The sequence below is a fragment of the Coregonus clupeaformis genome, chromosome 23 (assembly GCF_020615455.1).
Source record: "Coregonus clupeaformis isolate EN_2021a chromosome 23, ASM2061545v1, whole genome shotgun sequence".
NCBI lineage: Eukaryota > Metazoa > Chordata > Actinopteri > Salmoniformes > Salmonidae > Coregonus > Coregonus clupeaformis.
Window position 1 is genome coordinate 22,300,142 of NC_059214.1, and position 16,109 is coordinate 22,316,250.

At 45.7% G+C, this 16,109-nt stretch overlaps 1 protein-coding gene across 1 annotated transcript in view; it reads left to right on the forward strand.

Moving 5' to 3' along the window:
- The window catches only part of LOC121536761 (alkyldihydroxyacetonephosphate synthase, peroxisomal), a 37,623-nt gene extending 23,710 nt beyond the window's left edge, over positions 1-13,913 (forward strand). The window contains exons 13-20 of the mRNA XM_045206582.1: positions 1,004-1,080; positions 1,184-1,296; positions 2,764-2,833; positions 3,239-3,300; positions 4,291-4,380; positions 7,462-7,561; positions 7,756-7,813; positions 12,343-13,913. Of these exons, the coding sequence (XP_045062517.1) occupies positions 1,004-1,080; positions 1,184-1,296; positions 2,764-2,833; positions 3,239-3,300; positions 4,291-4,380; positions 7,462-7,561; positions 7,756-7,813; positions 12,343-12,464 (692 nt within the window). The 3' untranslated portion in view covers positions 12,465-13,913. The remainder of the gene's footprint in view (positions 1-1,003; positions 1,081-1,183; positions 1,297-2,763; positions 2,834-3,238; positions 3,301-4,290; positions 4,381-7,461; positions 7,562-7,755; positions 7,814-12,342) is intronic.
- Positions 13,914-16,109: the final 2,196 nt, after the last annotated feature.

The following is a 16,109-nucleotide window of genomic DNA, read 5'->3' on the forward strand; positions in this document are numbered from 1 at the left end:
GTTTGCTGGGTTGTCTTCCCTTTTAATCACCCTGGCTGCTGAGTGAAGGGATCTGATGTAGTCCCCTGTAGCTCAGTTGGTAGAGCATGGCGCTTGCAACGCCAGGGTTGTGGGTTCGTTTCCCACGGGGGCCAGTATGAAAATGTATGCACTCACTAACTGTAAGTCGCTCTGGATAAGAGCGTCTGCTAAATGACTAAAATGTAAAAAATGTAAATGTATTCAATGGGCCTGCTCATTTCAGAATATACAATGTACTGTAAAATATAGGGGTCACTTATCTCAATACGCTAGTTAGATGAAAATGGCAAGTGGTATGTTGGCCGTTGACATGCATTAAATGCAAATGAACAAAAGGGAGAGGGGGGGGAATGACACACTGTATGTGTAATCCCCCCTCTCTCTGGTCGTTGAGTATTTAATTAATGAGCGTGATGGCTGCGGGAGACCTAAAGACCCAAAATCAAATTTGGAATGGAAACAATTGGAACACTAAGTGATGAAGAGACTGTGAGACGGAGGGGAAGAAATGAAGTGTTCAGTCTCCACAGAGTCACCCAGGACTCTACCCCACTGTGATTGATAACCATCCCATCAGCTCCAGACCCTCATTTTAGCTTGTCCACAGGCGCTTTGTGTGTCCGATCACGAATAAATCAAAACGTGCGGTGGCTGAGGAAGACGGATATGGCCGTGTCAAGCCCACTTCCCCTCGGAAACCCACTGATTTATTGTCCCTGTCGCAGGCAGCCTACTGGCCACTTGTAAAGTTATTCAAATGTTACCATTTATTTTCCTCCCTTTGTTCCCACACCCAAATAAATATGACTTAGTTGCCCTGTTAGAGTCCTGGAGGAAACAGGCAGGAGATGGGTGGGCTAAGTGTGACCAAATGTGTGAATAAATGATATCGGTGTTTCCTCTAAACTGTATTGTCCAAAAGAGGAAAGACAGAGGTCCACTTGGCTTTGAGTTGAGGGACTTGACCCTTCTGTTTCTACAGGTCATGCCCTGAAACCTCAAGTGTCGTCCATTTTCACAAATTTTGTGGAAGGGTTAAAGAAATTCTACATCACCAAGGTAATTCTTAATGGTTTGGCAGAAATACTACTCCTCATTTCTCTCTTGTCATTTGTACTTTCTGGAAAGTGTTAAACAAATTTTACTTACCTGTTTTTCCCAGTTCAAAGGATTCGACCCCCACCAGCTGGTTGTTGCCACCCTGCTGTTTGAAGGGGACCGCGAAAGGGTCCTGCAGCACGAAAAACAAGTTTACGACATTGCTGCAAAATTTGGGTAAGTAGCCCCTCACCCCTATTTCATTCTCTCAGGTCAGTAGATGTTACCCAACATGTATCCTACATTTGTGAGGGTTAAATTCCCCCCTTTAGTCTGGAAGACTGTCTTCAGCACACAGGTTGCATTCTAATCAGAGAACACATACAACACATGACAAAACCACAGTTGGTACTTGGTACACTCCTCATTGTGAGAAATCTGCCTTAGGCCTTGCTTGGAGGCATTCCATTGCCATAGTGGAGGAGCTTGGCCCCTCATGCTGAAGGTGGTGTGTTTGAACCAATCTAAGACCAAGTATAAAGAGCAGTGTGATGGATCACCTGTGGCCGTCCTCCTGTCAGGCCTACTTTGGTGATGGGGGGGTGGGGGGGTGGAGGGCCCTGGCTCTTCTGATTGATTGTGAGGCAGATCAATAGAGGCCTTGGTGGAAATAAGTGATCTATCATCCGGAAAGGGATTCTATCTCTCTCCATTCTGTATGTCTGCTCATTAACTACAACAGCAACAAACCTGGGTTCCTCATAGTTCTCCTACATGTTCAATTCACCTGCACTCGTGGAATTCTGGAAACATTCCTTCACTCTTGTAACAACCCTGTATACAACTGAAAGGCCCAAAATAATCGATATATATACAAAAGTGTGTTTGTGTCCGTTTTGTGGTCTGTAGTACCCCAGAGGTCAGTGAGTAGGGACTTGGTGATGAAGCCGTGCTGTGAGGCCCATGTCTGAGGTGCCTGAGGGCCTCCACACTGGGCTGGGGGGACCCACCCTGCCCGGAACCACACGGTTCCACACCATTACAGAGGAATCGGAGCATACTGTAGAAAATAACTCACTTCTTCCTCCCCTGAACACACCTCATCCACTCTGCTCCTAGTCATCATAAACAAACCTTTCATGAAAACACTGGACCCATGAGAAATACCGTTATTGTCTTGGTGACCCTATGGATTGTGTATTAGTGTTGCTCCTTGGCCCAGTGCACAGCTTCCAGTCCATTCCTCAGGTCACTGGCTTAGTGCCCTCAGGTAATATCCTGACCAATTCATGAGTTTAATCATTGAAAAGGCCTCACCTACCAGGCAGTGTGTTGCGTTTTGTTTTTCCATTATTTCAAATCAACCGTCATCAACTGTCGAGAGCCTGTGATCGATTGGGTGGGTCTGTAAGGGATACTTTCTTCTGGTTTTAAGAAATAAGGGGAGAAAATAACAGGTACATCAATATAGTGATTTCTTAATGAGCGCGTCCTGATTAGTTTGGGTAGTAGGTGAAAATTGTGTTACCCACGGCGGGTGATGGATGTGTGGGTGACCCGCAGGGAGGCACAGAGCGGCAATCATTGATTTGAACATTGTGGCAGTGACGGGTGCTGACGGGCATCACAGGCAGCCGTGGTCAGGGAGAGATGACAGGGCCAGAAAGGAACCTGTTAAATATTAACCCTGTTATCTGTTTCCAGGGGCCTGGCAGCTGGAGAGGACAATGGGCAGAGAGGCTACATTCTGACCTTCGTCATCGCTTACCTCCGGGTGGGTCATTACTCCCCCTGTTCTCCTCTATTCTCCCATACTCTCCCAGTGTCCAGAGACAGCTAGGGGAGGGAGGGGGAGGGGGGCACTGCTAAACAGGGGCAGATAGATGGAGACCTCTGTCAGCTGATAGGGTAGAAGGAACATACACACAAAGGCTGCAGAATGTGACCTCAGAGATATCTGGCCTCTGTTCAGTCAGGGATGTCATGTTGTCATTCAAGGAATCTTGGCATGAGCAATTGACAGTGAAAAGCGCAGATTTTTCTTACGTAAATTGTGAAACACTAGCTATGTTGTGTGCCGCTTTATTTGACATCCAATAATAGTTATTTTATTATAGATTGTCCCCTTCTCAAATCCAAGCCATTTTACATTTGTATTTGTATTTTCTTTTATTAACAGGACTTGGGGATGGATTACTACGTGGTCGCAGAATCATTCGAGACATCGGCACCTTGGGACAGGTAAAGACAAAGTTGGCAACTTGTTTAACCTTTGTGAATGAACGAGTGTCTCTGAACTGGTGTGACAATTCGACATCACTCTTCCCACACAGTCAGTTTGAAGAGCCCCAAAGACAAGTAGCTCAGCCCCCCTCTCCCTCTCTGACATTCACCTTCATGCCTGCCTTCTCCCTCCATTAACTGGCTGTGCGTGGGAGGGAAGACTGCCTCCTCAGCCCCAGCCTGACACTGTGCTGGGGAGCGAGAGGGAAAGAGAGAGAGACACGGCCAGTGTGATGCGTTCATGTGTGTTGCTGGATGTGAGATTTAACATGAATTTCCAACATACAGTGTTGGAAATTCAGTGTAAAAACCTTCCCATTATATAACCACACAGTTCTTCCCACACATGCACAAACATGACTAACTCCCTTGTACCTTAAAGCGAAATCTCAGGAGACACACACACGGACACAGACACACACACGGACACAGACACACACACGGACACAGACACACACGGACACCAACGTGTGCTCAGCACCCCACTGTGTAGACTGCCTGATGGGGGTTAGCAAGGGATCAGGCGTGCAGGCGAGCATATGTTCAGGGCTCATTACCCCTCTTCCTCTTCCTCCTCCTCCTCCATCTCTCCACACTCGGCTGCACATGCCTGGGAGTGACGGCCATTAGAGGCCAGAGTGAGCCAGTCTCTCCCAGCTACAAATACCTAGCACTGCAGTCTCCATTCTGTCTGTCTCTCTGTCTGTGTACCCCACTGTTCAGGGCCAGAGGCCTTCACTTCACACAACTCCGACAGCTCAGCTCCACCTGTCATACTGTGTTAACTCATGGGGTTGTGCACCCTATTCCCTATATAGTAATGCACTGTGTAGGGAATAGGGTGCCACTTGGGTCTCAGACAGGGCTTTCATCATGTCCTAACATTCTTCTACTCTTCAGGAGAACATGTTATTGAGTATGTTTCTTTCTCGTGTTGTCTTTCTTCAGGGTATTGGACCTTTGCCGGAATGTCAAAGAGCGTATTAACAGAGAGTGTAAAGAGCGAGGGGTCCAGTTTCAACCCTTGACCTCATGCAGGTACGTTTAGGAAGAGACCTTTCATCTGTCTTGGTTCCGAGCTACAACACACTTGCTGACATTGTGGAGATCATCTTAAAAACGTCTACCTAATCTCTGCATCTCTATGATTCAACTTGTGTACATATTTGACCGTTGTGGTTGATCATATCCTATGATTATACCTTCTAAAACGTGTTCCCTACTATGAGTGGGCCAGTAGTGTATGAGCAGGCAAGAGAGGAGTCCTGTGTGACCTTCCCTGTATGACCTGGCCACACACACAGACCGCCTGCTCCTTGCTCACTGTGGACAGATTAGGGCCCAACCTGATTATGCTTCAGCCATTTATTTCCTGCCTGCAGTCTGTCACAAGATTGATTTGCCCATTTAAACTCTAGAAGCCAGCACACCCTCCGAGCAATAGGCCATGTCAAAGGAACAACAGCTCTTCCCACAACACCTCAAAAGAGACGGGCTAGAGCAAAACAACACAGTAAAGAGACGCGCTAGAGTTAAACAACACAGTAAAGAGACGGGCTAGAGCAAAACAACACAGTAAAGAGACGGGCTAGAGCAAAACAACAAAGTAAAGAGACGGGCTAGAGCTAAACAACACAGTAAAGAGACGGGCTAGAGCTAAACAACACAGTAAAGAGACGGGCTAGAGCTAAACAACACAGTAAAGAGACGGGCTAGAGCAAAACAACACAGTAAAGAGACGGGCTAGAGCAAAACAACACAGTAAAGAGACGGGCTAGAGCTAAACAACACAGTAAAGAGACGGGCTAGAGCTAAACAACACAGTAAAGAGACGGGCTAGAGCAAAACAACACAGTAAAGAGACGGGCTAGAGCAAAACAACACAGTAAAGAGACGGGCTAGAGCTAAACAACACAGTAAAGAGACGGGCTAGAGCAAAACAACACAGTAAAGAGACGGGCTAGAGCTAAACAACACAGTAAAGAGACGGGCTAGAGCTAAACAACACAGGAAAGAGACGGGCTAGAGCTAAACAACACAGGAAAGAGACGGGCTAGAGCAAAACAACACAGTAAAGAGACGGGCTAGAGCTAAACAACACAGGAAAGAGACGGGTTAGAGCAAAACAACACAGGAAAGAGACGGGCTAGAGCAAAACAACACAGGAAAGAGACGGCTAGAGCTAAACAACACAGTAAAGAGACGGCTAAAGCTAAACAACACAGTAAAGAGACGGGCTAGAGCTAAACAACACAGTAAAGAGACGGGCTAGAGCTAAACAACACAGTAAAGAGACGGGCTAGAGCTAAACAACACAGTAAAGAGACGGGCTAGAGCTAAACAACACAGTAAAGAGACGGGCTAGAGCAAAACAACACAGTAAAGAGACGGGCTAGAGCTAAACAACACAGGAAAGAGACGGGCTAGAGCTAAACAACACAGGAAAGAGACGGGCTAGAGCTAAACAACACAGGAAAGAGACGGGCTAGAGCTAAACAACACAGGAAAGAGACGGGCTAGAGCAAAACAACACAGTAAAGAGACGGGCTAGAGCTAAACAACACAGGAAAGAGACGGGCTAGAGCAAAACAACACAGTAAAGAGACGGGCTAGAGCAAAACAACACAGTAAAGAGACGGGCTAGAGCTAAACAACACAGTAAAGAGACGGGCTAGAGCAAAACAACACAGTAAAGAGACGGGCTAGAGCTAAACAACACAGTAAAGAGACGGGCTAGAGCTAAACAACACAGGAAAGAGACGGGCTAGAGCTAAACAACACAGGAAAGAGACGGGCTAGAGCAAAACAACACAGTAAAGAGACGGGCTAGAGCTAAACAACACAGGAAAGAGACGGGTTAGAGCAAAACAACACAGGAAAGAGACGGCTAGAGCTAAACAACACAGTAAAGAGACGGGCTAAAGCTAAACAACACAGTAAAGAGACGGGCTAGAGCTAAACAACACAGGAAAGAGACGGGCTAGAGCTAAACAACACAGTAAAGAGACGGGCTAGAGCTAAACAACACAGTAAAGAGACGGGCTAGAGCAAAACAACACAGTAAAGAGACGGGCTAGAGCTAAACAACACAGGAAAGAGACGGGCTAGAGCTAAACAACACAGGAAAGAGACGGGCTAGAGCTAAACAACACAGGAAAGAGACGGGCTAGAGCTAAACAACACAGGAAAGAGACGGGCTAGAGCAAAACAACACAGTAAAGAGACGGGCTAGAGCTAAACAACACAGGAAAGAGACGGGCTAGAGCAAAACAACACAGTAAAGAGACGGGCTAGAGCAAAACAACACAGTAAAGAGACGGGCTAGAGCTAAACAACACAGGAAAGAGACAGGGAAAGATACTCTTGTACTGGTGTTTCCTTTCCCTGAAGGACAGAGTTGCATTGATAAGGGTTTAGTTTCATTTTCAATGCAGATATATTTGCCCTGGTTAGAGAGTTATAGTAAATATGCACATGCCTACTAAGATGGTTAATATCCATAAAAAAATTATGATAAGGGACTCAAGCATCATTTTATCATATTAGTAGCCCTGTGCTTCTTAAAAGGAAGCCGATAACGTTTTCAAAATCCCACTGAATTGTATTAATCTTTTGAACTGTGCAAAATGTCAGTCATTATAATAATTTCTTGTTGCGTATTCATGTGAAAGCACAATCCTTTAGCCAGTTATGGACCACCAGTGTTGAAGAATCATGTGTCCTGAACCATTGTAAACGTAGCTCAGATAATCCAATCAAAGTGTGCTGATGGCCATTCAATGTCCTGATAATGGGATGTTATGAAAGGTGACCGATCCAACGCATCTCCTCCGCTTCTCAGAAAACATGAGGAGAATTGGGGTCAGAGGTTCACGAGAAAAGACCAGCCTCTCGGCTCCATCTGTCTGCCCTCTGATTCCAATGAGAAAAAATAGCATGTATTGTTACAAAATGGATTTTGGCTCTTCTAAATGATGCTCTCTTTGGATTCATGTGGAGATAAATTACAGTGGGACAAGTGTGAAAAAAGCGTTCAAAAAACAAAATAACATAACCCAGCCTTTATTCTCTGTTGTTGTGAACATGATCATGTTGAAACCCTTTTCTCTTATCTTGCAGAGTGACTCAGACCTATGACGCTGGCGCATGTGTTTACTTCTACTTTGCCTTCAACTACAGAGGACTGGCGGATCCAGTACATACATATGAACAAGTGGAGGTAAAGCTATGGCGCACTCCAAATCTGTACTAGTTACCCACTCAGAGACATGCATCATATCTGACCTGAAACTCTACCCCTGTTACCACTCAGGAGGATATATACAACCATAGTTAAGAGTGATGATAGTCATAGTGAAATAATGGGTTAATTGATGCATTGATTGACGTGTGTTGTCTATTGTCTGTTCCTAGCATGCTGCCAGAGAGGAGATCCTAGCCAATGGAGGAAGCCTCTCGCACCACCATGGAGGTATAGTCATGTGAACATCCCTACATCTAGCCGTTTCAGCATGCTTTGGCACCGTTTCTTCATATCAACACCTACAAATTGATAATATTGACCTGGCTCCTCACTTAAAGAGGTGGATGGCAGGGCAGTGGTTTAAAGTCACATTAGGGTAGTCTGACAGGCGCTTTAGGTGTGCTACTCTATGGAAGTAAGCAGGCACAGAGTCTTTTGAAAACCTCTGTTTTGGCTAGGAGGAGATCTTTCATTGCTTCCTTGGCGCGTCCAAACTTTCCCACAGTGCAGACAAATGAGTCTGCCTTGGCTCTTTGTTCATTTCACCACGGGGCAAATGAAACGTGAGCAGGGGAGGGAGGGGAAAAACGACTCTGTGGTGCCCTATCAGGACTAACCGAAATGGCTACCTTACCTTATCTATATTGGCATCCGCCTGGCCGTTTTCATACATCACTTCAGGCTATTCATCATGCCTGTCAAAAACAGCATGCAGTGAATCAGCTGCGATATTAAATCACAATTTCTCCTGAAGGTGGGAAAGGTTAAAAATTAAAAGATTGCTAATACAAGAAGGCAATGGGCCAGGGTAAATGATGCCAGTGTTATCGCCCGGTATTTACTGACCTCCAAACGGTGGGCCAGCCGGCCACCCGGGGCTGAGTAGGGATGTGTGGGGCCGGGGGGAGAGGAGGGGATATTGATGCAGCTTCTCGGTGCGAGGCCCACTCTGTAATTGTGATTAATAACAGCTGGGTCTGCTATCTGAGCGCGGACAGGCCGGTTTGTCTGCCCACAATCACTGCGTGACAAATGGAGCTAGTTTCACTGGGTTTTGTGTATCAAAGAAAACAGATGTAGTCTGGGAAGGCGAGGTGGGAGGCCACCGCAGGAAATATACATTTTTCTAACCTGTGTTTACACCAGGTCAGGCTGCACAGGGTGTGTGTGTGTGGAGTGGCTGTGGGTGAGTGGAGTATTTTTGTTCTTTGGTGTGTGTGGAACTCCCAATCCCCAGTTCTCCACTACCCATCCCTGCAGCTCAATACACTCTGCTACAACACTCAACTACATTTTTACACAAATATATGTGGACTGGATATGACTGGTCGGTTTTAGTACATTTGAGAAGTAATCACATATCATCCATTCATTACAAGAAGTTGTAATGTTTTGTTGTTCTAGCCCCGATGTTTAGCACTAGGTGGTCACTGTTGCATCAGAGTAGAATGTAAAAGGAAATGTAATGTTTTAGCAGGAGCAGAGCTGTTGAACACCAGTCAGGTTGAAAGTCATCCATCACAGTGTAAACACAGAAACAGCACACAGCCCTGGTCCTTCAGACACTCACTCCACTGGACTTGGGTCTGTTCATATCAGAGACACATAGGGCCACTACACTACCCTCTCTTTCATGTCCTGGTCCCCATTTGTCAAAATAGGCCAGTACACAGAGAGATGGAGCGCTAGAGAGAGAGAGCGCTAGAGAGAGAGAGCGCTAGAGAGAGAGAGCGCTAGAGAGAGAGAGCGCTAGAGAGAGAGAGCGCTAGAGAGAGATGGAGCGCTAGAGAGAGATGGAGCGCTAGAGAGAGATGGAGCGCTAGAGAGAGATGGAGCGCTAGAGAGAGATGGAGCGCTAGAGAGAGATGGAGCGCTAGAGAGAGATGGAGCGCTAGAGAGAGAGAGAGCGCTAGAGAGAGAGAGAGCGCTAAGAGAGAGAGAGCGCTAGAGAGAGAGAGCGCTAGAGAGAGAGAGCGCTAGAGAGAGAGAGCGCTAGAGAGAGAGCGCTAGAGAGAGAGAGCGCTAGAGAGAGAGAGAGCGCTAGAGAGAGAGAGCGCTAGAGAGAGAGAGCGCTAGAGAGAGAGAGCGCTAGAGAGAGAGAGCGCTAGAGAGAGAGCGCTAGAGAGAGAGAGCGCTAGAGAGAGAGAGCGCTAGAGAGAGAGCGCTAGAGAGAGAGAGAGCGCTAGAGAGAGAGAGAGCGCTAGAGAGAGAGAGAGCGCTAGAGAGAGAGAGCGCTAGAGAGAGAGAGCGCTAGAGAGAGAGAGCGCTAGAGAGAGAGAGAGCGCTAGAGAGAGAGAGCGCTAGAGAGAGAGAGCGCTAGAGAGAGAGAGAGCGCTAGAGAGAGAGCGCTAGAAGAGAGAGCGCTAGAGAGAGAGAGCGCTAGAGAGAGAGCGCTAGAGAGAGAGAGCGCTAGAGAGAGAGAGAGCGCTAGAGAGAGAGAGCGCTAGAGAGAGAGAGCGCTAGAGAGAGAGAGCGCTAGAGAGAGAGAGCGCTAGAGAGAGAGAGCGCTAGAGAGAGAGAGCGCTAGAGAGAGAGAGCGCTAGAGAGAGAGCGCTAGAGAGAGAGAGCGCTAGAGAGAGAGAGCGCTAGAGAGAGAGAGCGCTAGAGAGAGAGAGCGCTAGAGAGAGAGAGCGCTAGAGAGAGAGAGCGCTAGAGAGAGAGAGTTGCAAGGCTCTCAGCTCAGTCTATAGCAGGCAGGCAGCTTCTCCTGACCATGTGACTCTATAGAATGCCGGCCTAATGCCGCCAGTCAACTGCACAACTACACAGGTCACAGAGTAGCGCAGTTGGAAACCAAGAAAAATGAGTTTAATTAGCTTATTTTCCGTTCATTAGCCATAGCTCTCGTTGGTGTGCCGTCTCCCAGTGGTACACAGAAATATCCGCTGTTTCTAGACCTCAGTGTTTCTCTTTCTCATTCATTTCCAAAGTAAGTGTCTGCCTGACTGCTGTATGGCTAAACCCAGGGTAGATTGATTGCAATAGCAGGCGAAAAGGAGGGAAAATGACAAGATAGATGTGTAAATTATCACTGTGATGGAGGCAATGATGCAGTCCCAGCACCTTCTGTTTTCTCTCCTTCCTGAGTGGAGGGAGGGATGGAGGTGGGATGAGGGAGGGGAGGAGGAGGGAGGAGGAGGAGAGAAGCCCACTTTGTTAGTTATTGGGTAGCAGCGGATTGGGTGACTGACTGGTCCCACTGTCACCATCTGGGGGTGTGTGGTGTGTCCCCCCCTGTCTGTCCTGTCTTGTCAGGAGACGACCCTCTGTGGCCCCATGGCTGATTTCCATCTGTATACCCTGGCTGCTCCGCCTCGGCGTCACTGATAACATGGCGCCCGCCCATCTCCCCAAGCCTCCCCATGCTCCAGGTCTCAGTCGGCCCCCTTTCCTCAACTCCCCCCGTTAACATGGGAGGCTGGACTGGCTCTCCTCAATGCCAGTGACGTAGAGACAGGGTGGGGCGTGTGTGTGGTAGTTACAGAGGATGTTATGTGAACACCCCTTTTTTTATTTTGCTCTGTTAAATTTGTCAGCGTACTCTTATCTAATCTCCGATGGTTATATCTGTGCACTACCTGCAGTAGCTTGAGCTCCCAAAGTATGTACTCACTCTGTTTCAGTGGCACCTGTTGAAGATCATTCCATTATCAGGGCCATTTTTAGACTAGTGGAAAAAGATAGATGTGTGTACTTTTCCAAGAAAGTACGACCTTACGCTTGATGTTTACCCAGAGCAAACAGACTGCTGGGTTCCCCCTCTTCAAAGGCACAATCTCGCTTTCAGATTGACTCTGATCTTAGCAGGGTTTCCTCAACTTCTTTTTTGTTCGTTATTTACTTACTAAATGAATTGTGTGTTATCAGACAAAAGGAGTGAGGTTTCTGTGACCTGTTGTCATGATTGAGAACATTGTCATTATAAATCTGATAGTGGATCGAATGCTACTGTAGCATTTTCAATGTGGAGCAGCATTTTTGTAAGTCCCATGAATGCTCCTTGTTTCCAGCCATGCTCTGGTCAGTGTTAGGGCCTTGGTGTTGACTGTGTGCCAGGGACCAGTGAGAACCTGTCCATCTCCCAGAGGCTCCAGACTCCCTACTGTGGGCCTGGCAGGACTGGGGGGCTCTGAAGTGTGTCTGTCTGTCTGGACAGCTGGCAGAGCACTGGTCTGGGCACCCTGGCCAGGCCCGGCCCATACTGTGCCAGCTCCTCAGCAGGAGCCTCCTCATAGTGGCCTGCAGCCAGCACCATGACAGAGGACCATTGTGTCCCCACGCCACCAGCACAGTCAGTGGCCAGGGTCAGAAGGAAGGCGGTGTGTGTGGAGCAGGCGAGCGTGGCACACTTGGCCTTTAGGGCTGTGCTGGTCAGCCTGAGGAGAACACCCACCCCACACACCGTGGTGGCGTCTGTGGGGGGAGGAGAATGATAAGGTAGTGGAAGCCTGCTCGGGGAACGAGTGAGTGAGGGAGGGAGAGCGAGGCAGAGCGGGGCGTGCATGCGGCGGCCAGCCGGCACCTCCTCTCCTCAGGGAACACACAGGGCCTAATGAGTTTGATAGTCTGCTGGGCTCCATAAATCATGCCATGCAAAACATTTCTCCTCTCTGAATAAAAGCATTTATCACCCTCTGTTTATTCACTCACTCTCACAAGATTGATTGGTTCCCAGCAGCCTGCTGAGCAATCAGGCATGCTGATTTCTCCTTTCTCCTTTCTTTGTGTTTATTTTTGTCTTCTCTCTCTCTCTCCAGTTGGGAAACTTCGGAAGGAGTGGATGAAGGAGAGCATCTCCAACGTGGGTGTCGGGATGCTCAAGTCCGTCAAGGATTATGTGGACCCAGATAACATTTTCGGCAACCGAAACCTCCTCTAATTTACTTCATGCTTTGTTTTCCACCTTTATCTTCACACCTTTTCTAACAGCCTCTCGTGCAATTGGATTAATGGTTACTAAAATTAGAAATGTAATGAAAAGAAATATAAATGTTTTTCTCCTTCTGTATGACTTGAAGAGTTGAGCTGTCATCATCAGATGTGGTTCCATTCCTAGCCTGTATGTCTGGTTATTAAGGAAAGCATAAGCTTATCACCTTTCACTTTCCTTGCATTACATTATATTGCACGTTGTAACAATAATCATTTAATTATTCATTTTGAAGATCATTGCATCAAGGCCTCAGTCCTACTAACTATAGTACTGTAAATGTGTACTGTTGATCGTTTCAGTCACATGTACAACACGCCATAGGAATGGCCTTTCATGATGCAGGCTAACTTTTGTGATCCCGTGTTCGCCATTTATTCATTAATTAATTGTTTCCTAGTATTTTTGCCAACTTCATTAACTACATTTTTATTTGTACACATTGTTTATTCACCTGTGTTTGGCACTACTTTAGCAGTAAGTTTGAGATGAATACGCTCTCTATATCCCTGTGCCTTTCTGAAGATGTCTGCCTTCTCCCTTTCCTCCACACATACTCCACGTGCAATGTTACCAACTGTGGAAGCTTGACTGCTTTGTCTTTTTATGGCATCCTGTTTCTTCCCTAATAATGTCCATGCCTTCATTAGAGATTTCTCTTTTTCCAGTTGGTCTTTGTTTCTCAACTCAAGCCCTCATGCCTTTTTGTTATTACTTAGAATTATTAATTATTGCCGCAGGATATGTGTATTTTGTTTGGATCTAAACGTGTACCTACCAAGGAGGATTTACATTATGCTTGAATGGTGCCTCTACTGAAAATGGACCTCAAGGTTCAAATGTCCCTACCCTAAAACCTTAACCATTAGGTTAAAAAAACGGTCATTGAAGAAACTAGGACAAGGTTAGATGATGCACCTATCAACTCATTTTTTTTGTTTTTTAATAGATTTTTCTGTTTTAGATTTTAACCTAGTATGTTCTTTGCCTGTCATCTAGAGAGTTCAGTTTGTGGACAAAGCCAATGTACTTGGATCATACATGCTTTAGTGTTAACAGGTTACAGACGACTGAATCCCAATGCCCATGTTTGTACCAAAGACTTTTCACAACCCTTTCACCATACAGACCATGCAAACATACTGAATGTATATGTTTGTACATGCTGTATATTTAAATATATGGGACATGAATACATTTAGTATTACATTAACACTTACAGTACCATTCAAAAGTTTGGACACACCTACTCATTCCAGGGTTTTTCTTTATTTTTACTATTTTCTACATTGTAGAATAATTTGGGAAGATATCTATGAAATAACATGGAATCATGTAGTAACCAAAAAAGTGTTAAACAAATCAAAATATATTTTAGATTTGAGATTCTTCAAAGTAGCCACCCTTTACCTTGATGTCAGCTTTGCACACTCTTGGCATTCTCTCAACCAGCTTCATGAGGTAGTCACCTGGAATGCATTTAAATTAACAGGCGTGCCTTGTTAAAAGTTAATTTGTGGAATTTATTCCTTAATGCATTTGAGCCAATCAGTTGTGTTGTGACAAGGTAGGGGGGGTATACAGAAGATAGCCCTATTTGGTAAAAGACCAAGTCCATATTATGGAAAGAACAGCTCAAATAAGCAAAGCGAAATGACAGTCCATCGTTACTTTAAGACATGAAGGTCAGTAAATCTGGAAAATTTCAAGAACTTTGAACGTTTCTTCAAGTGCAGTCGCAAAAACCATCAAGCGCTATGATGAGACTGGCTCTCATTAGGACCGCCACAGGAAAGGAAGACCCAGAGTTACCTCTGCTGCAGAGGATAAGTTCATTAGAATTAACTGCACCTCAGATTGCAGCCCAAATAAATGCTTCACAGAGTTCAAGTAACAGACACATCTCAACATCAACTGTTCAGAGGAGACTGCGTGAATCAGGCCTTCATGGTCGAATTGCTGCAAAGAAACACTACTAAAGGACACCAATAATAAGAAGAGACTTGCTTGGGCCAAGAAACATGAGCAATGGACATTAGACCGGTGGAAATCTGTCCTTTGGTCTGATGAGTCCAAATGTGAGATTTTTGGTTTCATCTGCCGTATCTTTATGAGACGCAGAGTAGGTGAATGGATGATCTCCGCATGTGTGGTTCCCACTGTGAAGCATGGAGGAGGTGTGATGGTGTGGGGGTGCTTTGCTGGTGACACTGTCTGTGATTTATTTAGAATTCAAGGCACACTTAACCAGCATGGCTACCACAGCATTCTGCAGCGATACGCCATCCCATCTGGTTTGCGCTTAGTGGGACTATCATTTGTTTTTCAATAGGACAATGACCCAAAACACACCTCCAGGCTGTGTAAGGGCTATTTTACCAAGAAGGAGAGTGATGGAGTGCTGCATCAGATGACCTGGCCTCCACAATCACCCAACCTCAACCCAATTGAGATGGTTTGGGATGAGTTGGACCGCAGAGTGAAGGAAAAGCAGCCAACAAGTGCTCAGCATATGTGGGAACTCCTTCAAGACTGTTGGAAAAGCATTCTTCATTAAGCTGGTTGAGAGAATGCCAAGAGTGTGCAAAGCTGTCATCAAGGCAAAGGGTGGCTACTTTGAATAATATAAAATATATTTTGATTTGTTTGACTGGTACTGTATATATCCTGATGATACTTGTTTTATTATTTATATATGCAAATATCCAGACACCATCTCTAGAAATATCTAAAAATGCATAAAAACTGTTGCTGTAAGTATTACATGTACAGTACTTATTCCTGTTCATATCAGACAAAACTTCATTAAAATAAAATTACAATTGTCACTACTTCAAAATAAGTTGCTTGTAGTTAGGAGTTGTATTTACACAAAAATAAATCAGAATTAATTGCTAGTCTGGTGAGTGTCCTAGTATTGTGGTTTTGTTGGAAAGGATACATTTGAGGCAAAATTGTACCTTTGTCACATTTTACCAGTGATTGTGCAGCTAAATTTGGCCTCTCTTTGGGAGGCATGTGTTGATGTTGTGGCCAATCCGGAATTCGCAGACATGGATTCTACTGTACGGTGCTAGAGAAAGATACAACATGCAATGTTGTGCTACCATTTTTCTGTCACTGCTACTGTATGACTTCGCTCCTCCTGTTCCCAACCTAGCCTCACAGCTTTCCCACAGTGCATTGTGTGTCACCCCATGTCACCTTCCTGCCCAAGTCTCTCATCTCCAGCTCCAATGAAATGATGGGGCCCGAGCCAGCATTTTCTGATCAGTTTCATGCTTTTACTTCTTGTGATCATATCGAAAGAGAACTTAACGAGAGCTTGAAATGTGAATGTTTGTTATTTTCCAATTCTTGATAATATATTAACATTCAAGTACATTTTGTTAATGCTGTTTGTGCAATAAATTGAAATAAAACCAGCAGTTGTCTTGTAGAATGACATCAGTTTCCGTTCAGTTTAATGGAAATACTGTAGCCAATTGACAGGAAATGTCACCGCTTGTCCCTCACACAGGTGATGTCAGAACACATATTCTCCTCTCAGCTTCCTAGTGCTCACACACACAAACACACACAGAGGGCTTGACG